The sequence below is a fragment of the Panthera tigris genome, chromosome C2, assembly GCF_018350195.1.
Source record: "Panthera tigris isolate Pti1 chromosome C2, P.tigris_Pti1_mat1.1, whole genome shotgun sequence".
In the NCBI taxonomy this organism is placed as follows: Eukaryota; Metazoa; Chordata; class Mammalia; order Carnivora; family Felidae; genus Panthera; species Panthera tigris.
Genome location: NC_056668.1, coordinates 45,627,913 through 45,651,540, shown reverse-complemented (window position 1 = coordinate 45,651,540; position 23,628 = coordinate 45,627,913). Strand labels below are relative to the sequence as shown.

General features: G+C 39.2%; 1 protein-coding gene across 2 annotated transcripts in view; it reads left to right on the top strand.

Annotated features, from left to right (window-relative positions):
• Positions 1-23,628, top strand: part of GABRR3 (gamma-aminobutyric acid type A receptor subunit rho3) — a 49,204-nt gene that overhangs the window by 18,452 nt on the left and 7,124 nt on the right. For both annotated transcript variants that reach the window (XM_042956257.1, XM_042956258.1), the window contains 5 exons: positions 624-691; positions 3,144-3,367; positions 8,899-8,981; positions 9,990-10,130; positions 16,003-16,155. In XM_042956257.1, coding sequence (XP_042812191.1) covers positions 624-691; positions 3,144-3,367; positions 8,899-8,981; positions 9,990-10,130; positions 16,003-16,155 — 669 coding nt within the window. The remainder of the gene's footprint in view (positions 1-623; positions 692-3,143; positions 3,368-8,898; positions 8,982-9,989; positions 10,131-16,002; positions 16,156-23,628) is intronic.

Below are 23,628 nucleotides of genomic sequence, written 5' to 3'. Positions count from 1 at the left end.
TTAACCGACTGAGCCATCCAGATGTCCCTCAAACACATTTGAAGGATGTTTGCTTCAACCGAACTGCAGGTTGTGGTTACTGATGTTCTGCAAAGGGACATCTGTGAATGTTTGACGTCCCTGCACAGCACTATACTATCATCTGTGTTCCTCTAGTCTGCCATGCACAGCCCAAGTGAAAGAGGCTGAGTTTTTGGCAAGAGAGAAAAGGCTTCCACACTTCCCAGAGTCATGAATTCCATGACTACACTCCCTGACTATAAAATATGACTCTTACCGTAGAGAACCCATAATTCTACATACTCTCAGACATATTTTTGAAACGTTCTTCCTTTTTAAATCACTACTAGCCAAAACAAAAAAAAATTGAAACACTATTTCTATACTCTAAGTATACTATAAGAAGGAAGATACTGAGTTGTTCATAAGCAAATATATAATAATTATTGAAATAACGTTTATTTATATATGTGCCCTTTTATTGTCATTAAGTGTATGATAATATATTGATGGATACTGGAGAAATTTGTTGTTAATTTGCAACATTGATCTCTCTCTGCTTTGAATGTTTCCAAAATAATTTTAATGATTTCTGAGTATATCATTCATTCTTCTTTCTTAAGGGTCTCCAGTACCAGTGGGTATAGATGTCCAAATTGAAAGCCTTGACAGCATTTCGGAGGTTAACATGGTAAGTTTCTCCACAAGACATTGGTCTTTCCCTGGAAGGTTAGAGAATAGTGTCAAAATCACTGGTGCTTTAATAAACCATTTTAGTTATGTATGTTACTATTATATATTTTTCTTATTTTACGTCATAGAGTTGAAGTTGCTTGGCTCTCTCTATTCACTTCTTTCTGCTTGAAATTTAGATTTTATGTATTACTTTTATAATATGCAAATACCACAATGAAAGATAAAATGTAAAAAAAAAAATGAAGATGCATAAAAAAAAAAAAAAGGAGAGAGAGAGAGAACAAGGTTGGGAATCTCTTAAGGAAGCCAGATCTAGAAAACATTAATCAATGAAGTTGGAAGATCAAGCAATATATTTACATGTATACTTAATATTTTTATTTATAGTGATTCCTCCAGCTAGTTATTGCCATCGAAATGCTAGCTGAATGAAAAATTATAGGACATATAAAAATTCCAACAAATTCTAAACAAAATTTTTTATGACCTATTATATCTTGTTTCAATCTTCAATTAATGTTCTTCTAGTCCTTATCATTAGAAAATTCAATATTTATTTCAGTTCACTCTGAAACTTCCTTCATTTTAACCACACTACTCCAAAGGCAATAGCACAGATAGTACTCACTACTCAAAAATGCCTTGTTTAGAAGGTTTTGGGTCTTACCTGACCAAAATCTGCTTTTACTGACATTTTCTTGAGCCTGTTGTACTCTAGGAGCAAACATTCATTTCCCCTTTCCTAGCATAATCTCTAAATTATCCCTGAATGACTCATTGTCTCCACCCTCTGCCCCTAAAACCCAACCTCATCCTTCTCTCCTGATTAAGGTCTTCTCTGGTATTCAGTATCAGCTAAAACTGGACTGGGTTCTCCATGCCCAATGACAAAATGCTTTCTAATTATAAGTGACACCCAGTGTTGGCTTCTTTTGCTTCTCATTTATCATCTTCCCACCCTGTCATTCACTTGCCCTACCCTGAATTCACTTTCAATTCCTTGGAGTTTTACCCCACGCTCTTCTCAACATGCTCTTCAGCCTGCTTTCTCATGATAGTGCCCACTAGTGGTGATGTTGATGTATCACTGACATGTACCAATGTCTGCTATTCCACTTCCTAGGCTCTGTGTTTGCCCAGTGACCTTCAAATCAGACTGAGCACCTAATTCTAAATATATGCTTACTAAAGCAGTCCATGCAGTAACCCACACAACTCCCTATAGAGTAGTGTTAGGGGAATGAATGAATCATTCTATTTATTTGCGCTCACCCTAATCCAAAATTAGGCATGGCTGATGCTCCCTGATTAACCAAGAGCAATAGTACAATGTACCTCTATTCCTAACCTAAAAAACAAAAAACAAACAAACAAAAAAAAACCAAAACTAGTTCATCATTAATTGGTGACTTATTTGTAGTTTACTGAAGTTTGTCTTTTGCCTATATAATAAATGTCAAAGTTCTATCACATGTAACTAGTTAGACAATAATTTGAGTATTGCTGGGAAATAAATGATAGTAAGAAATAAACAATTGTGAAAGGTGAAACACATCATCATTGTCCACACCCAATGACTTGAATGTAGCTAGGGGAGTTTCTGTTCAAACAAACAAAATAGTAAACATAGCATCTGAAAGCCAAACAAAGCTCAAAGTAGTGACTAACCAAATTTTTTTTTCTCTAAAACAACATTAATATAATCCCCCCTCATATTTATCTCTTTACAATTGGGTTATACACTAACAATTCAATTCCCTGAGCCACACTGGTACTAGCTTCTGGGGAATATGCCATTTTAACAAATTCACAGGTAAGTCTTTTGCACACTAGAATTTGAGAACCACTATTTATTGGTATTCTTTGTGTCTCCCAAGCTGAAGAAAATCATTGTCTCCATCTCAGGATCTCTGACAGCACACTTACCACTAATAGCTCTAATAAATACCGTATCTGTTTTTGTGGGACTATAGGTTATTCAAATGGGGGGGCTGTAGTTTTATGGGACTGTAGTTTTGTTCCTTAACAAAAACAATATAAATTTATGGATACATTATAAAAGTGAATATTTATTTGCAATAAAAAGAATAAGTCAAAATAAAATATTGGGCCATGTGGATTCAAGTCCTTTTCTTCTGAGATCTCTTTAGGTGATTGACCAGTACTTACACAGAAATGTTTCCCAGTTATAACCTGGCTTCCCTTACCCAAATTGAATTCTCTATGGTTCCCAGAAACTCAACATTCACCAGACTCCAGATGAAGGAGAGGTTCTGCAACTCAAGCTCACTGGATTTATCCTAAATCTACCAGAAAATACAATATATGCCATTCATTTTATATGTCATTAACACCCATGCCAATCAATCTGGGACTAATGGTATTGATTGGTCATCCTGAACTATATTCTTACAGGCTTTGACTTGTCTCTGTTTCTCTCTGCCTAGGACTTTACAATGACCTTTTATCTCAGACATTACTGGAAAGATGAGAGGCTCTCCTTTCCTAGCACAACAAACAAAAGCATGACCTTTGATCATAGATTGATCAAAAAGATTTGGGTGCCTGACATATTTTTTGTCCATTCTAAAAGATCATTCATCCATGATACAACTGTGGAGAACATCATGCTACGTGTATACCCTGATGGAAATGTCCTTTTCAGTCTCAGGTAAGGAGGGCTATGGACCGTCTTTGGCTTCCCTATGCCAGGGTCGTCTACACTAAAGTTAGTGGATCTCACTTCAGGCTAAGCTCACACTATTACTGTCTATTTAGTCATCCTGAAGACTGAGACACAGCAGAAAATATGATTTTTCCTTATACTAACTTCCAGATTTTAAAGAATAGTTTTCTAGTCTAACTCTACCTATACAGTGTATTGTTGGAGAATGATAGAAAAGAAGATGGGACAGAGTGGAGCTGAATTTTGGAAATCCCTAAAAGCCTGGCCCACAGTTTTATAGGTACATAAAATTGCTTTTCTTCTTCACCAACTACATACTACCAAACAGTCTTAGAATCTTGGATTAACTAGTTTTCTTAATTATCTCATTCATTTTTCACAAGAAGGTATAGTCATCATTCAAATTACTGCTAATTTTTTCACTTCCTTTTCATTTTTTTTTAATTCAAAACATTTTTCTGGGGCGCCTGTGTGGCTCAGTCAGTTGAGTGTCCAACTTCGGCTCAGGTCAGCCCACATCGGGCTCTGTGCTGACAACCCAGAGCCTGGAGCCTGCTTAGGATTCTGTGTCTTACTCTTCTCTCTGCCCCTCCTCTGCTTGTGCTCACTCTCTCTCTCTCTCTCTCCACTAAACGCTAACAAAAAATTTTAAAAGCCACCATTTTTTCTGACACTATGCTATAACAGCACTCCATCTTTAATGCACTATATATTCTTTTAGCCTAATAAATCCTGTACATACTGATGGCTTATCATTGATAATTCTTAAAATGTGTAGTAAATCCAAGTAATTCAATTTTTTTCATATCTTAAAAATCCTAGGAAAACTCTATAGTAAGACTGTGGGGGAAAAAAATGGCTCCCTGAAAGGTATCCATGTCCTAGTCCTTGAAACATGCAGAAGTTACCTTATTTGGTGAAAGAAAAAAGAAAGAAAGAAAGAAAGAAAGAAAGAAAGAAAGAAAGAAAGAAAGAAAGAGGGAAAGAAAGAAAGAAAGAGAAAGAAAGAAAGAGAAAAGAAAGAAAGAAAAGAAAGGTAAGAAAGAAAGAAAGAAAAGAAAGAAGAAAAGGATCCTTGCAGATATGATTAAGTTAAGGATCTTGAGATAGGAAAATTATCTTCCATCAGTTGGTTGGGATCTAAGTGCTATCCATCATAAGCATCCTCGTTAGAGAAAGGTAGAGTACGATCTGACATGCAAAGAAGAGTAGAAGACAATGTGACCACTAAGATAGAGAGTGGAGTGTGATGCAGCCACTAGTACAGGAATGCCAGCAGCTGCCAGAAGCTGGAAGAGGCAAGGAATGAATTTTCCCCAAAAGCCTTTGGAGGGAACAGGACCTTTCTGACACCTTGATTTCAGTGCAGTGATACTAATTTCAGACTTGTCCTCCAAAACTGTGAAAGAAGAAACTTCTGTTGTTTTAAGCCACCAAGTGGTAATAGAAAATTATTAATAGATTCTTTTTGCTCTACACCTTGCTCACTTTAGTGCAAAGGTGCTATTGCCATATTGATGTCAATGTTTTTAAAAATGCAATGAAAGGGGGCTGCCTGGGTGACTCAGTCAGTTAAGCCTCCAACTCTTAATTTTGGCTCAAGTCATGATCTCATGGTCCTGAGATCAAACCCCACATTGGGCTCCATGCTGGGTGTGGGGCCTGCTTGGGATTCTCTCTCTTCCTCTCTCTCTGCCTCTCCCCCACTCATGCTCGCACATGATCTCTCTCAAAATAAATAACTATTTTAAAAAATGAAAATAAAAATGCAATGAAAAGGAAAGTACCACTTTCAATGGAACTTTAAAAAAATGTTTATTTTGAGAGAGAGCATACAAGAGCAGGAAGGGGTGCAGAGAGAGAGGGAGAGAGGACCCCAAGCAGGCTCAGTGCTCTCAGCGTGGAGCCTGACACAGGGCTTGATCTCATGAACCGAATTGTGAGGTCATGACCTGAGCAGAAATCAAGAGTCTGATGCTTAACCCACTGAGCCCCCCAGGAGAACCACTTTCAACAGAAATATTAAGTCAGGTGTAACATGGGCCTCTAATAAGAACTAGAGTCGGGCCTTACCAGGAATCAGTAGCACAATGGCAGCATCTGGCCAAGGTACCAACTTTGTAAAACTTTTAACTTTTCAAAATAATTAATTTTGATGAAAGAATTAGTTGAGTAGATTGTCTGTACCCTACATATTCCAAAGAATGATTTCTGGCTCCTGGGAGATGACCTCTAAGCCCTTGAAATATCTTGCCTGTTAAGAAGATCTTTGTTTCCCCTGAAGCCTTGGGCCACACCAGGAAGTCTATGCTAACAATGTGATCTATGGAGGAGGCTTTGAGCTACCCAGTAGCAGCTTGACCCCTGGAGGGGCTGGAGACCGAGGTCAGCCAGACCTGTGTGACCAACTCTCAGTTAATACTTTGGACCCCAAGACTCAGGTAGCTCCCCTGGTTGGAAGTCCTCCATGTGTGTTGTCACACTCCCTGTTAGGACAGTAGCACTGCCCACATAACTCCACTCGAACAGGACAGATGGAAACTTGCTCTTGGTCTCTCCTGGACCCTGCCCTCTGTGCCTTTCCATTGCTGGTTTTAATCTGTGTCCTTTCATTACAATAAACCATAACTGTCAGTGGAACAACTTTGATGAGTCCTGTGAGTCCTTCTAGTGAATCATGGAACCTGAGGATGGTCTTGGGGAATCGCCAAACAAAGGAGGACTCAAAATTGTTGTCCACACAGCTATTCCAGTTGATAGCAGAGCCAGTCAAAGCCCAGAGACAGGTTACCTGGTTCCAGGCTTGGTTCTGACACTATCTACTGACAGAGATTCTCTCTTTGACCAAACTCTGCTAAGGCTCCTCTGAACTTACTTCTCACCTAGACTCTGACTTTTGAGCTTCCATGTTTATCTCTGCTACGTCCATTTAGCCAGAATCCTCCATCCATAATATCTGCCTCCCTTCAAATCTGATAAGATTCCTCATCTTGCACTACCCACAAGTGATGTCTGATCACCCTGGTCTGCCTTCAGCAAGGATCCTGTTAGGTCCTTTTAGCCAGAATCACCCACCCCTCACCCCCGATGTTTCCTCTGAGTAATTTCCCATCCACTGCCCCCCACCCTACTCCTTGGCTATAAATTCCCACTTTGCCTTGTTATATTTGGACCTGAGCCCACCCTCTCCCTATATAAACCAAAGTATAGTAGTCCCCCTAAATAAAATCTTCCTTACTGTTCTTTAACAAGTGTCATGAGGGCGCCTGGGTGGCTCAGTCAGTTGTTGAGTGTCCGACTTCATCTCAGGTCATGATCTTGCAGTCCATGGGTTCGAGCCCCACATCAGGCTCTGTGCTGACTGCTCAGAACCTGGAGCCTGCTTCGGATTCTGTGTCTCCCTCTCTCTATGTCCCTCCCCCACTTGCACTCCATCTCTCTTTCTCTCTCAAAAATAAATAAACACTAATTTTTTTTTAAAAAACACCAAGTGTCATGAATAATATTTTCTTTACCACGACTCGCCTAAGCACTTTGGTTGCTAATTTATCCATGTATATACTGTGAAGGAGGTAGACTCAAAGACTTCAGTGGTCCCTTCCAGCTTTAAAGTGCACTTGAACAACACAGATTTGAACTGCACACATCCACTTATATGTGGATTTTTTTCAATAAATATAGTACAGTACTGTGAATGTATTTTCTCTTATGATTTTCTTAGTAACATTTTCTTTTTTCTAGCTAACTTTACTGTAAGAATACAGTATAAAATACATATACAAAATATGCATTAACTATGTTGTTGGTAAGGCTTCCTGTCAACAGTAGGCTTTTAGCAGTTAAGTTTTTGGGGAGTCAAAAGTTACACAGGATTTTCAACTACACAGAGGTTGGCCTCCCTAACCCTGTATTGTTCAAAAGTCAACTGAGCCAGGAATATGGTAAAATGAGTGTTTTGTGACACAAAGTCATCCAGAAACCTCCCTGGCTTGGCATTTTGCTGCATGACTGTTGACAACAGAATTCAACCCATGGAAGATAAAATCGTTCCTGATTAACTTGGGGCACCATGGGTAGAAGCAGCTGTTGACTTTGTGTTTTTTTGCAGACTTGCTCAGGGGCCTTTTATAAACCTCTGATCTGCTGTTGTGGGTACCAGAGTTTCTACTTTGAGGCAGGATCATAGTATAGCAGCATCTGCCTAAAGCCAGAAAACCTAGGAGGATATAAAATTTGAAAAAACAATATTCATCAGTATGCAAGGTTTAATGGCACCTGAATTATGCATTGTGCCCATAAATCTATAACTAAAAATGCTCCAGGCTTTCTCCTCGCTCCTGGAAAAGAATTTTCTCAGGCAAACTTGCTTTGTGAGAGAAACCTTTACCCATAGGCTTTTATTACCACTATCCCAGCCCTTTATGACTAGAAACTAAGTTTAGATCTTCCAAAAACCAGAAGATATTTAAATCCATTTAAAAATCTTCTCCCTCTGGGGGTGCCTGGGTGGCTCAGTCAGTTAAGCACCTGACTTTGGCTCAGGTCATGACCTCATGGTTCATGAGTTCTAGCCCCGCATCAGGTTCTGTGCTGACAGCTCAGAGCCTGGAGCCTACTTAGGATTCTGTCTTCTCTCTCTCTCTGCCCCTATCCCATTCATGCTCTCTCTCTCTCTCTCTCTCTCTCTCTGGCTCACTCATTCTCTCTCTCTCTCAAAAATAAATAAACATTAAAAAACAAACAAACAAAAAAGTCTCCTCCCTCCGAAGTATGTTTTTCTGAAAGACATCACAGCCAAAAAATATAGAGGGAGCTGACTAGGAAATTGTGAGATTAGAAACAATTGTTAGAGCAGGAATTCACTCATTAACTCTGTGTCTTTAGCAAATCACCCACCTTCCTGAGTTTGCTTCCTTCTACATTATTTTGCTAAAGGATAGTAATGCCTGTTTTGCATTCTTCTTTTTTTTTTTTTTTTACGTTTTTTATTTATTTTTGGGACAGAGAGAGACAGGGCATGAACGGGGGAGGGGCAGAGAGAGAGGGAGACACAGAATCTGAAACAGGCTCCAGGCTCCGAGCCATCAGCCCAGAGCCTGACGCGGGGCTCGAACTCACGGACCGCGAGATCGTGACCTGGCTGAAGTCGGACGCTTAACCGACTGCGCCACCCAGGCGCCCCTCTTCTTTTTTTTTTTTAATGTTTATTTAATTTTGAGAGAGAACATGAGCGGGGGAGACAGAGAGAGAGAGAGAGAGAGGGCAGGACAGAGGATCCGAAGCAGGCTCTGTGCTGACAGTGGAGCGCCCAATGTGGGGCTCCAACTCATGAACCATGAGATCATGACCTGAACCGAAGTCAGATGCTCAACCGACTGAGCCACCCAAGACACCCCCGTGTTGCATTATTCTTGAAAGGCACACAAGACAAGCAAACAGGAAGGTTCAATATTGCATGTTCATTCAGCCATCTGGTTAAATGACCTGCAGTTTTTGTTTTCTCTTTCCTCTTCCAGGATAACTGTTTCAGCCATGTGCTTTATGGATTTCAGCAGGTTTCCTCTTGACACTCAAAACTGTTCCCTTGAACTGGAAAGCTGTAAGTCCTACTTACTGATGGAGCAGGCACTCATGATCTGAACACACGATCACCTACTTACATGTAAATAAGCGTGTTCTTAACAAGCATTAAAAATCTCGATATAAGTTAAATATATTTGTTCAAAATAGTTACATTTTTTTAAAAAACTAAGGATGATGGCAGATTGCCTGCCAAAAGAGAACAACCAGGGAAAGAATGTTTTCATAATTACATATTCTGCAGTTTCCACAAGGGTTGTAAAGGAACAAGCTCCCTAAAAAGGAATATTCTATATGCTATTAACTATATAGACTGACACACTTCCCAAATTAGGAAAGCTCTGGAATTCATGTTCCCATGTAAATCACAATCTTCCATTAAATATACTTGGTTGGGTTCCCTAGAAAAATGCAGCTCTAAGACATACACTCGCTGATCAAAGCCCTGTCAGAGAGCATCCGAGCCAAACTCCTTGTCAATCACTTTGATCCCTCAGCTGTTTTTGATACATCTTAAAACTGACAGCAGTTTTTCACAATGTGGCAAAAATGCTGGGAATTTCAGTGGTTGTTCCTCCCCAAATCCATTAGAAACTCTCTGTAATGCTAGTTGATTTCAGGAGAAAATTCTTTACTGAGCGCAGCTCATTTTGTAATTTCATGCAAGAGAGCCGCAAAACTAATGGGGCCAGAAGACCTAGGGTGGGACCTGTGATGGGGGACAGGCAGTGCTATGACATCACTCAGTGCACGCAGGTATGGGAGCAGCTATCTGGAGAGTTTTCAGTCCTCACATGGGCACCAGAAAAGCCTCCACACTATGCCAGTAATTAGGGTCTAAGTTTTGGAGATTATTTTTCCTTTGGTAGGTATGGGTATTATCAGTCTATCGGCAAACACATTTTTCAGTACCCAATATATACATGTCATTGGACCAGGCACTGGAGATACAGAACTGTGTAAAACATGGTGGAATACCTGTGGAACTCACAAGAGCCAGTGATGGGAAACTATTCTCTTGTTTCAGATGCCTACACCGAAGAGGATTTAATGCTGTACTGGAAACATGGGAACAAGTCCTTAAATACTGATGAACATATTTCCCTGTCTCAGTTCTTCGTTGAGGAGTTCAGTGCATCCAGCGGATTCGCTTTCTACAGCAGCACAGGTGCGCTGTTTTATGGGGACAGTTCATCAGCACTTACTGACACCTCCCGTTGCGAAACATGTGAAGAGACCTGAATTCACACAACTGTCCCGTGTGGTCTCAGCATCCTCCCTCCTTCACAAGCAGTCTCCTCCACCTCCAGTCCATGACCACTCTTGTCCTCATGCAGCCACCTCTAGACAAATGCCTTGCTTCTACCCCTGGCCTCTGCAGTCTACTCTTAATACAGCAGAGAGAGTGCTCTTCGCAAACGCAAAGACCACAATTCCTTCCTGCTTAAAACCCTCCAGGGTTTTTCTGTCACACTTATGACAAAATTCAAGTTTCTCAAATGACCTCCAAGGTCTACACGAGCTACCTCTGACCTCACCCACTACACCCGCCCCCCTCCACCACATCCCACACCACCCACGCTGGCCTTCCTGCCTGTCCTCAAACACACCTGTCTCATTCTATCTGCAGGGCTTCTGTTTTGGCCTTTTCCTCCCTCTGCCTACAATGCTTTCCCCCCAGCTTTCTCATGACCGGCTCCTTCCTGTCATTCAGGTGTTGTTCAAATATCACCTCCTCAGAGAGTGCTTCCTCAAGCATCCCGTCTAAACGAGGCCTCCTTCCTCACCATTCCCTATCTGTTATTTGTCTTCATAGCACTTAACACTTCCTGAAATATATCTCTATGTGACTGCTTTATCGCCGGAGTGCCTGACTAGAAAGAGTGCAAGAAATCTGTCTGCCTTGTTCACCATTTCTTCCCCAGCATCTGGAATGGGCATGGTACATGATAGATACTCAATAAATATCACTGTGCTCACTTCGGCAGCACATATACGCAATAAGTATCGCTGAAGGAATCAGTCAGTAAAGGGCATCATTGCTCAGAAGAGAAAACCTATTCAATATTGGACCTATATTGTATACTCTTTACTATGACAGATATATTTTTCATTTGGTAACATGTCTCCAAGGCACTTTTTAAATTATATGTGGCCCCATTTAAAAAAAATAAACAAAAAATAAATAAATTATACTTGCTTCCTGTTGATTAAAGTTAAAAGTAGCTCCCTCTTCCCTGGTTATTAGCATTCTAGGTCATTTCAGGAAGAATCCATATAAAATGCCATTTTAGATTTTTTAAGCCATGCATAGGTTGGAAAATGTATGCTGCCCTGAGTGCCTAGAATCCTTTTACCTACTGACTTTTCTCCCTGGAGGGTGCTCTACTCTTGCCCTTAGACTCCGGAGAGGAGTTATCAAGTTGTTATCTAAAAGCCAGAATCATCGGGCCTGGGTGGCTCAGTTGGTTAAGCCTCAGACTTTGGCTCAGATATGATCTCACAGTTCATGAGTTCAAGCCCCATGTGGGGCTCTGTGCTCACAGCATGGAGCCTGTTCAGATTCTTTGTCTACCTCTCTCTCTGCCCCTCCCCCACTCATGTGCTAGCTTGCTCTGTTTCTCAACAATAAATAAGCATTAAAAAAAATAAAAGCCTGAATCATAAGAGAGAAATCAAAATTTACATCACAGAGAAGCTGAGGGACTTTCTAGAACCAACAGCTATTTTGCTATTTAGATCCAGGAGAAATGCTCTATTTCACTTCATTATTTGTCTACATTGCTCAGGATTCAGCAGATAATGCTATTAACTGTAATAACGCTTATGGACTTTTCTGATTATATAAATAATACATATTATTTGTTTCGACCATTGGTATATCCCTGGCACATACTAAATGCTCCATAGGTAATTGTTGAACAAATGAATAAATGGCAGATAACTTGAAAAAAAATTCAGAGAAATTTAAAGAAAAAGCCTTTATAATCCAACCTCATAAAGATAAACCATATTATTATTTTTATATAGTTTCTTCTCCTTCTTTTTCTTTTCTCTGTCTTCCTGTCTTACTCTGCATAAGTAAATACTAACCCTTGAACAACACGATTTTGAACCACACAGTCCACTTACATGTGAATTTTTCAATACATACACTAAGGTAATACACATGCATTTTCTCTCCTTTATGATTTTTTAACATTTTCTTTTCCCTACCTTAATTTATTGTAAGAATACAGTGTATAATACAGATAACATGCAAAATATGTCTTAATCCACTGTTCCGTTATAGTGAGGCTTCCAGGCAGCTTTAGGCTGTTAGTAGGTTTGGGGGACTAGAAAGTTATATGCAGATTTTCCACTGCACCAGGGCCCGTACCCCAAACCCCTACACTGTTCAATGGTCAACTGTATAAGTATGTTTTTATCAGGATTTTAATGTTCATAGTCCTAAATTTAATTAATATTTAAACAAAGGAATGCATGCAGTGAACAATGATACATGTCAAAGTGTAATTTATAACTGTTTTCATTTTGCTGTTGTTATGATGAAATAACTTTGGCATATGATAAATTGTGAACAGGTCTTTGCAATGTTTGAAGCTATTAAAATGTCAGAGGGGTGCCTGGGTGGCTCAGTAGGTTGAGCATCAACCTTGGCTCAGGTCATGATCTCATCGTTCATGGATTCCAGCCCTGTGTCGGGCCCTGTGTTGACAGCTCAGAGCCTGGAGCCTGCTTCAGATTCTGTGTGTGTTTCTCTCTCTCTGCCTCTCCCCCACTCATGCTGTGTCTCTCAAAAATTAATAAGCATTTTAAAAATGTCATATATACAAAGCATAGAAATCTAAGAGTATTGTTCCCTCCACAGAATGTATGCTACATATATAATCATAGCAATGACATTTCTTCAGATTTTGAAGCCCAAGTATCCATTAATATATACCCAACTATCCTCTTAAAAATAAAAGGTTAAATTTGATTTCCAAATTCTTACTTCATCAATACACCATTCCATTGGCTATGAATCCAGTTATTAATCATATCTGGGTTTATTCAACCATTCTTAGGTTTCAGAAAGATCAGCATTTAGACATTTATTTTAATTTACAAGCATGTGATAGTTCTGTCTCACATTATCCATGAAATATTAAATGTGGTCTCCTGAGAGCTAAACTCAAGTGTTTTTCTCCAATTAGTATCCTGTTTAAACATATTAGCTTAATCAAAAATAATTTTTTTATGTTTATTTTGTCTTCGTTCCTGTCATTATAACAACCACTGTAACCTGCACTGCCAAATCAGCTATACAGTAAAATCTGTACTTGCGACTCTGGTTTGGAGAGCCAGAAGTAGAGTTAGAATTATGTAACTTTAGTTTCTATTTGATAGCTGCACCATCATGTCCCCAAGTTTTTCCCTTGGCTCTGTCTTCACCACTCCCTGGCAATAGTAACAAGCAGTTGAGGGCTTATTCCCCCTCATGCCTTTCAGTGCCCCTCACAATCATGCACTGTAGATTTATGAAGGAAAAAAAAATGACTCCTGCCCCTAAAGAATGCATTGACAATTATTCTTTATTGCAGCATCATATGGTGGCTACAAGTATAAGTTTTGGAGACAGGCTGCATGAGTTCAAATCCTGGCTCAACTGCTTATTAGAAATGTGGACAGGTTGCCTTATCTCTCTAAGCCTCAATGTCTTCATCTTTTGTAACACTCTCTACCTCAGAAGGTTGTGAGGATACATGATTTAATACATTTAAATAATTTAGAATAAAGTCTGCCATCAATAACTTAGAATACTGTCTATCACATGGTGAGTAACCAGTAAATATTAGCTAGTAGCTCTCATCATCACTATTTTCATAAACATCATCTTGATCCTTTTGACACAGATTGAAGCCTTTCGCATCAACCACCCGTTGAAGGTGACAGTCTCAGGTGTAAAACTCTTCTTGAACCTGACTCCTTGAACCTGACTGACTCCTCAATCACTTCCCCTCTCTTGCATTTTCCTGCTGCCAACTCTCCAGCCCTCTCCTTCTTTCATAAACTCCCCTTCTTTCTACTGTGCGGCAACCTGATGGAGGCTGACAGACCTTCCACCCAGAATGTGGTTCAGATGTCAAAACTGATGATGCCGCACACAAAGCAAAAGGTTATAAAGAGATTTATTATGCATGTAATGAAGTTTTCCAGAGAGAGTGGAGTAAGCTCCCAAAGTAGGTCTGAAAATGGCCTGAGAAATCAGAGAAGGGCAACTGGCTTAAAGTTTTATGGTGGTTAAAGGGTGAGACTGGGGGGGAAGCATTCCCTTGCATGACTTGAATTTCCCATGGGTGCCAAAATAGGGAGCACCCAGCTTTCCTATTAGCTTGCCCAGGTGTGAGACAGAAGGAGAAGGACCAGTGGGGTTTGGGAGCTATGAGGAGTCAAGTATCGGAAGTGGAGTCAGACTCTTTATTACACTACCCAGGATGAGGGTTCCACCATCTTTCCAAGGCAGCACCACATTTCTTGGTGGTGGAGGGAGCTCTTTCTGGCCTGCAGCTTCAACCACAATAGTATCCCTAGTCTCCCCTGCCCTGAAAAGCCACACAACATAGTAGCATTTCTCCTGATTGGTTGCCAAAAACAAATTTATTCTTCAGAAAATTACAAATAAAGAAAGGACATGTTACCAAAATTTAAGTCATAGCTAAAACCACATACCCTAAGTGTTTCTTTATGAAGTTCTTTCACAGCTTTTACTCATCTCTTTTAATCTCAAAATAATTGTATGAAGCTGTAACATCAGAGAGACTGCTATTCCACTATACAGCTATAATAAAAACTCTCAACCGCACACAAAAATCAAGCAGGGCTGTGGCATGGGTAATACAAGACAAAATGAGTAGCTTAAAAAATAATGTATATTCTGACTTTAGAATGCACTATGTAATGTATCTGTTGTTAACCTTGGTAATGAAATTGTTTGATATTCCTGAAACATATATCAACTGATGATGAGAACCTCAGAACAGGTGGGGACAAGAAGGGTCATCAGCACATAATTGAGAAGAGAATACTAAGAGAATAATATGCCAATTCAAGGTGGGTTTGCTAGGTATATGTTTTAGGCTGAATGCCTAAATATTGACCTGTTCTGTGTAATAGGTTTGCCATCTTGAGTTTCCTAAGAAATTAATACTGAGACTAGAAGAAGGGTTCTCTAACTTTGCAATACTTATGACTTTGTTTTATAATTTTTAACCTAATAGTCCCTTGTTTTTTGGCTTTAAACTTCCTTGCAGCCAATGTGAAAAGGGAAACCTGAACAAAATTGTATGGATGTGACCACAATTCTTACTTCTGATCAGCATGAATTAATCAATATTAGCAACATGAATCTATTTAATTCCAGTCAGAAGCAAAGAAACATCATCATTTGGTTACTTTTTTGTAGATTTACCATACATAAATTAATGGTACCCGCCAGACTTTGAAATAATACAAACAGTTTACAGATATTCCTTTCACCCACTCCCTTTACGAAAGCCTCACTGTCTGGGTTCCAACTTGGAATCCAATGACTCAGTAGCTACTGTGAACCTTTTCCTTCACATAAGATGTTCTCTTTCATTTGTTATAGCTAATAAATGGTTTATTGGCTATTGCATGCAGTTATTAGTCATGTATTGAAGACTGGCTCGCTTGTAGAAATGATGTGAACACAATATATTTTGGAAAAAAGGTCTTTAAAGGCCATTTCACACAATATGATTACCATTCATTCCTGAACAGCAGCTATGAAATTTAAGGGGAATCTTTGAATCACATAATTAAACAGACTTCAGATCACTTAACAGACTTCAGTTCAACAGACATTGATGGAATGCCAGGCCCAGACCCTGTCCTTGTGCTGGGTAAACAAGGGTGAGTGTGTTCTGTTCCATGTTCCCTAAGAGCTTAGAGTTTAAAGAAGCAGGTCATTTCATGAAGTGTGATGTTTTCATGTGGAAGCCTGTTCTAAGGAAAACTCTGGCTTTTTCTCATAGGTTGGTACAATAGGCTTTTCATCAATTTTGTGCTAAGGAGGCATATCTTCTTCTTCGTGCTACAAACTTATTTCCCAGCAATGTTGATGGTGATGCTTTCATGGGTTTCATTTTGGATTGACCGAAGAGCTGTTCCTGCAAGAGTTTCCCTGGGTAAGGTTTTTCTGAATCTTTGTGAAATGCTAATATCAGAGAAAGTTCAATGAAGGTAAATAAAAAGGGATGATAAGTAGAGAGAAAGGAGTGATGGTTTAGTAGGGATAGTTAGAGACTTACACTCAGCTTATAACATTGATCTCAACAGCCTCAGCAGCAAACTGTAATTGGACTCTCTCCTTGGAAACTGAGACATTAGGTATGAAGCCTGCACCAGCTGACCAAATGCTGACTAATAAGGATAAATTATGAAATTATGAAGCATAAACAGCCTCACTTTACAAACCTATCTCCTCACTTTCAGGAAACCTCCCCATCCCTTGCCCAAACCCATTTTGCTATGCATGACAAACCTTTGCATCATAGAAAAAAGAACCTTCAATCCACTATACTACTGGTATCCTAATAAATTACTTCTTGAGATAGGGGGCAATGCCAATTAGAAATCAGGCCTTAACCTAAACACCAAAATCAGAATCAACTGCAGTGAAATTTCAGTTATTGTGGTACTTTAGTTGGCAAGCGATTTCAAGTGGAGAGACATTGCCAGCTTCATGAAGTCACCACACAGGTGTGATTATCTACTCCACCTAGCATGTTGTATGCCACTGTCACACATACTGATTTATGGGAACCATTTCAGACCCACTTAGCAGTTACTATGTTCTCACTAAGTGCAGGATGCCTGGCTAAGCACTTAGATAACACGTTACTTAATGAGAACTCAAGAGTCAATTCCACTTGCCTTCTTGGCTGGTTCAGGGCAGAGCTCCCTTCATTTCAGCTGATTTTGTTTTCACCTGTAATGCTCTATCTAGAGAGAAGATTGTTATAAGTGCTTCACAATCATTGTAATTATCACACAATTCATTCCAGAAAGGGTGATCTCTAAGTTAATGTTCGCAAATTATATGCATACTTCAAAAGACCGTTTGAAAGACATAAATTGTTATTAATATTAATAATTTGTTCACCTCTTTCCCCTATTAAAAGCTTCAATCTACAAGCATTTGAGGCTTGAATATCTTCATGGGAAAAAATACCATCTGAATAAGTAATTAAAGCATTGTGGCTGTTCCTTCACATCAGAACAGTTATGCCCTGACCTCAGTGCAGCAGTGGGACAGGGTAGAATTGAACAGGAGGCTAAAGGCACATTACCAGCCCTCAAGACAAAATGAGAAAGACATCCAGTCTCTAAAGGTTTATAAACATGATTTTCAATCAGATTCCTGAAGCCAACTACTCAGCTCTTACACTTTGAAAATGACAAGTAATCAAAGCTGGTTCCAGGGTGGGTTGGGGTGAATGGAAAACACTGAAATGCATTTAAGTAACCCCTGAAATTCTATGCTTCTTGCATCTACATTGGGTCCCTGCAGGGTTGGAAAATTGCTATTCAGATTTGTATAAAATAATATATAAATCAGAAGTGTCCCTTTCCCCTCTTCTCTTAATAAAGGGAACTGTAGTATGCCTATACCACTGCTGCTATCTTCTCAGGTTTTTGCTTCCTAACACCCTCAAGTTTTTTCAAAGGTATTTTGGGCTCTGCTTTACTGGCTGTTCACAAATACTACTGGGCTACCTGATTCTCCAGAAGGTCCTTCTATCTTTCTATCTTACTCTTGCCTTTTCTCGGTTGTTCCCCCTCCATCATCTGAAGCTCTGAAGTATTTGACACTATTAAGCATCCTCTCCAAATTCAGAATCAGGTGTAGTGGTCAAGAGCCCAGCCTCATCTTCCTCATCTGCAAAATGAGATGATTAATACAGCCTTCCAAGGTCACTGTATGAAATAAATGGGAGCATTTATGTCAACTGCCTAGGCTGTGCCTGGCTCATAGTGTTTGATGAGACTAAACAAACAATAAGTTTGTTTTTGGTACTCTGTACTAGTCTAGGTTTTCTCCTTTTTTAGACTTTTCTTTCATTTGTACTCCTACTTTGTCTTCCTTCTATTCCCTGAGTAGGTAATCTGGGTAATTACCTTCTAAGGTTTTGCTCGCTTTTGATTCTCTCATCAAATGGAACAAGCCTTTGCTTCTGACTACTGTCTCTATGAAAGCAAATCCCAACCCTGTCTTTACCACAAATCTTTCTCTCAAGTTCTAGATACTACTCCCAGCTGCCCGCCTGGACTTCATTTCCAGGTACTACAGGTACTCCACATGTTCAAAACCCAACAAACTACTCTTCCCAACTCTGCCACCCCTGCCCAAATCCCATTTAGTCTCTTGACTTTTCTTGTTCTTCTAAGGGCCCCGAATGTGTTGAGTCTTTCACTATTGGACCCTTAATTTCCTTAGTCTTGGGCAGTCATTCTTAGGTTCTTAGGACCCATTTACATCTTAAAAATTATTAGGAACCCTAGAGAGCTTTTGTTTTGTGGGTTATATCTATCATTATTTATCCATGTTGGCTATTGAAACAGAATTTTTAAAAATCTGCATTAGTCCATTTAAAATTAGCAATAATAAACTCATTAAAAGTTAGCATATTCTATGAAAAATCACTTCTCTAAAGGCATTTTTTAAAGTTTTCTTTCTTTCTTTATTTTAAGAGAGACAGAGACATTATGAGTCAGGGAGAGACAGAGAGAGAGGGAGAGAGAGCATCCCAAGCAGACTCTGCACTGTCAGCACAGAGCCCAATGAGGGGCTCAAACTCACGAAACCGTGAACTCATGACCTCAGCTGAAACCAAGAGTTGGATGCTTAACCGACTGAGCCACCCAGGTGCCCCATAAAATAACTTTTTTCTAAAACAAAAAATATTAGTGAGAAGAGTGGTATTGTTGTACATTTTTGCAAACCTTTAATATCTGGCCTTCTGGAGGGCAGCTGGATTCCCATCTCTGCTTCCTCATTCAATCTGTTGTAATAGGTTTTAGTTGAAATATAGGAAGAAATCTGCCTCGTTCAGATATGTGGTTAGAGAAAAGAGCCATATTTCAATAGTGTTGTGCATCGTCTTTCTTGACATTGCACCAAAACTCAGAAAGTGACAGTTTCTTAAAGGTTAATTACAATGTGGAATCTGATATTCTATCAGTGAATTTTTTTGTACTCTATTAGATTAAAATTCATTGATCTAGCTTGCATTTTGCCTAGATCTTTTCACCCGTGCGTCAACCATTTGAAAAATACTGGTGTACTGAGTTATACAGATCTTCTCAATGTTCATGTAATTAATTATATAAATTCAAAAACTCACATTTATTAATCTCATCAAAAAGTTTTTGAGTAATGGAAAAACTCTCAAGCTCATAGTGATACATACAAGTTTAACATCATTCTAGTTTTGGCTTGAAATCTCAAATTTTATCATTTAGCAACAAACATCATTAGTTGCTTTACTTCAAGTGATAGGCTTACTTTACTCAGTTTTGACAAAATGCCTGAAGATACCCAAATCTGAACAACCAGAGTTTCTCTGTGAGTTGTTCTTTTAAGTGACAGTGATGTCCCATTTTTAAAAGTGTCTCCTGTTCAGCTCATAACTCAACTGTCTGAGCATTTTCCCTCAAGACAGCCATTGCTGTTTGGTATGGAGAAGTGCCTTGTATATACTGCTCATTTCATCAACCAGAATATTAAAAAGGTATATACACAAAGGCTGTAATTTAATAAAATTAAAACATTTTACTGATTTCTTTTCACTGTGATACTGACAGTTAAAGAATACAGTGATTGTCAGTTGCTAGACCAGGTGGGTGTTGCTGCCTGAATTCATGATAAGGCAACAGTAACTTTTCCCAGCAGTGCTTCCCACCATTGCAAATATCAACATAGGGAAAAGGTAAACAATGTCTTAGTATTGTGAAATTCATCTTCACTATACAGACCCTCTGAAAATGTCTTGGAGAGCCCAAAGGAGCCACTGACCACACTTTGAGAACTGTGGCTATAAGGTACCTAAATCTTCAGAGTTAGCCTTCTCTATAAAAAGTCCTCAGATATGCTTATCCTTTCTCTTCCATTCCTCCTGCCTTGACCAGTGCTGGGACCTTTGTTAATTTTTCCTGGATTGCCCTAACAGATCCCTACCTGCCCAGGGCCATGTTGCAAGGCTGTGACATCTGATCCAGATGGGAGTTAGGAGCAGAAATCCAGCCCAAGCTCTCTGGGACATGGTATGGGATGATATCCTCCAGAAAAAAGGCACCATTTGCTGATTTGCACAAAGCTGTAGTATGGGCTTGTATAGGCCTTGTACTTGCTTATTTCACTTCCTATTCTTCTTGCCACAATCCAACCGTACTACCAGAGTAATATTTCTAAACTCAGCTGTGATCACAACACTCTCATCTCAAATGCCACTGAAGTAAATATCCTCAGCTTGGAATTCAAGGTGCCTCTTGAGGGTTGTCAGATGAAATACAAGACACTTGGTCGAATTTGAGTTTTAGATAAGCACCAAATACTGTGTTAGTATAAGTATATCCTGAACATTGTATGGGATGTACTTATAGTAACACAGTATTTGTTGCTTATTTGAAATTCAGATATTACTGAGTGTCGTGTATTTTTATTTGCTGCATCTTTAACCATACTCCTGCCCCAAGTGGTTGTCTAAGCTTCAACCAGTTTGAATATTCAGTGTTCTCAACAGTCGCTCATGACTAACTGCTTATCTTATCTATAGTACTTCTATACCTTTATTCTTGTTCTTACTCTACCTATCCCTCCTCTGTCAAAGTCTTGCCATTTCTCAATGGCCACAAACTTCTACTGATGGCACCAGGCAGACATGGTCTCTCCAATATTTGAGCCACATGGCACTTTGTATCTCCCCTAAGGTATCTCTTCTACCTTACTTCCTCTATCTTGTAATAGCTACGGGGTGCCTTGGTAGCTTATCCTGTCTCCTGTATTAGAATGTGAGTTCCTTAAGGACGAGGATCGTTATTACCATCTTTTCTGTTCCTGTAGTGACTAGTACAGTATCCTGCACATATTTTGTTCTCAATACATAGTTGTTAAATTGCCAATGTTTAGCCCACCATGTTTTTAATAACTGTATTTTAGTTACTAACTGAAAACAATAAGGATTCATTGTTGGTTAAGACCTTTCCACATTTGGATTCATTTGCTAAGTAAGGATGAATCATTTGCTTGTTAAGATCCTTTCACATTTGTCATGTTTCAAATGAAAAACAATAGAGGCTGAACGGCATAGAAGTATCAATTGTGATTAGGAGATTTTCATAAGAGACAATAGCTACCATAATTTGGAATGTGGGATGGGTTAAAAATACTAATCTATCTTTCCATATGATTTGGTGTGGAGAGGGAATGAGACTATTATAAAGTTGTTCAAGGATGTTTTAACCCTCATGGAAGGATGCGTAGTATTGTACTTTCATCTCTTCCTTCTATCTGCCTCCTCTTCCCTTGCCTCCATCTTTCTCATTTGGCTCCTCTAGGTATGCCATTCATACTGCATATTAAGTAATAGAGTCATTTACCAGGAACAGACATGGCAGAGAAAGACAACTGAAGTTTTCAGGCATGTAGACACTTATAAAGAAAAATGTCTCCTAACAGAGGATATGACATATGCCTGAAAAAAGTAAATAATTAGGAGTAATTCATTTAACCATCATAGAGGTTACCAGAACTTCTAGGCACTGGACTCTGACACCACCTTTGTGCGGCAATGGTTGTTAGTTTCTAGCCGTAGACTCGTGGTGTTAGGCTATCCAACCTACCTTCTTTTCTCTCAGATCACTTGATATTTTCTTTCTGCTTAGGCCTACAGGGAAAATGTTTTTATTCACTTAAACATAAATGTAGATACCTATGCCTTCAAAAGACCTGTCCACAGCACAACTACTGAATACACAACTGACTCAATAGTTCCATAAGTGATGCCTATTGCCATCACACTAGTCAATGAACCTCTCCATCACAGGTGAAGAAACATGGCCAATGAAACACAAAGATCAGTATCTCTCACTAGACCAAAGGGTTCTTAGGACCCTATATGTGTCCTTAAGAATTAATATGGCATAACTGCATAACTGGCATAATGCATAATATGGCATAACTGGCTCAGGGGAATTCAGTCCCATGGGCCAGACCAAATATTGTCTCCTAACACTTTCCTGACCATGCAGAGCAATATTGGTAGGTGAGAAGATAATTTTCTAATCCTAATCTAAACAGAACCTTTCTTTGACTAAATGGTCACTTCATATATTTAAAGTGCCTTTATTGGGATGTTAACTTTAAAGGGTTTGGAAGGAATACAATTTGTCAAGATTAATGCATTTCTAAGGAGTGGCTCAAGACATAAGTGTTTTAATCAGTAGATGTTAACACTCCTGACTCAAGTTCTATTGCTTTAGGAATTTGTATATCAGTTTTCTCATCCTTTACTTGCATACTCAAACAATCTCTCCTCCCTACTCACTATTTTTTATTGCTCATTTTAAAGAAGGAAAATCTAAAATGCTGGTTTAAAAATAAATAAAGCTATAGTAAATTAGCTGTACTAAGTATCCTTTTAAGGAAAATGATAGTTTATTGCTCTCTGGCAAAAAATAGATAATGCAGTTTCCTTTTACTGGCCATCGATTTAGTGGCCTTTCACTAGTCACCTATTTAAAATGCCCAATAAGGGGCGCCTGGGTGGCGCAGTCGGTTAAGCGTCCGACTTCAGCCAGGTCACGATCTCGCGGTCTGTGAGTTCGAGCCCCGCGTCAGGCTCTGGGCTGATGGCTCGGAGCCTGGAGCCTGTTTCCGATTCTGTGTCTCCCTCTCTCTCTGCCCCTCCCCCGTTCATGCTCTGTCTCTCTCTGTCCCAAAAATAAATAAAAAACATTGAAAAAAATAAAAATAAAAATAAAATGCCCAATAAGATCTATCTGGCATGTAGGAAACTCATATATGGGTTCTAAACCTTTATTTTGTCCATTAAGCCCCATGTTACTGTTCATTGAAAAAAACTCAAGTTCTATCTTCTATATTGTAGAAAACCAGTAAAAAAAGACATTAAATTTTTTTAACTAATAAGGTAAACTACTAAATATGAATATTAGTGCAGGATTCATTCAGTTTTACCAGTGAAGTCCTGAAAGGAATAGGACTTTTAGCTTTTTGAAAAGCACAAAGTATATCTCCTGACATAATTCTACTCTTAGCTTTATAGTGTCTTCCTCTCAGAGTTGCTTCATGTATAGAGATTGGTTTATAATGTTAGAAACAAAAAGAGATCCCTCTGGAATGAGAAGCAGCAGGTTTGCATATAAAAAGCATGGGTTCCACACTCAGAAAATTTCTAGCCCTGCTCCTGACTCAGGAGCTTTTCAAACTCAGGCTGGTTACTTAGCCCCTCTCGGCTCATATTTCTTTTCTGCAATGTGTGGCTAATAATATTTACTTACCTGGGTTTTTGGTGGGTAAACATTCAATAAAGGCAAGCAAGCTTTATTTAATAATCTTGCCCCTCCCCCCCCGCCCCTCC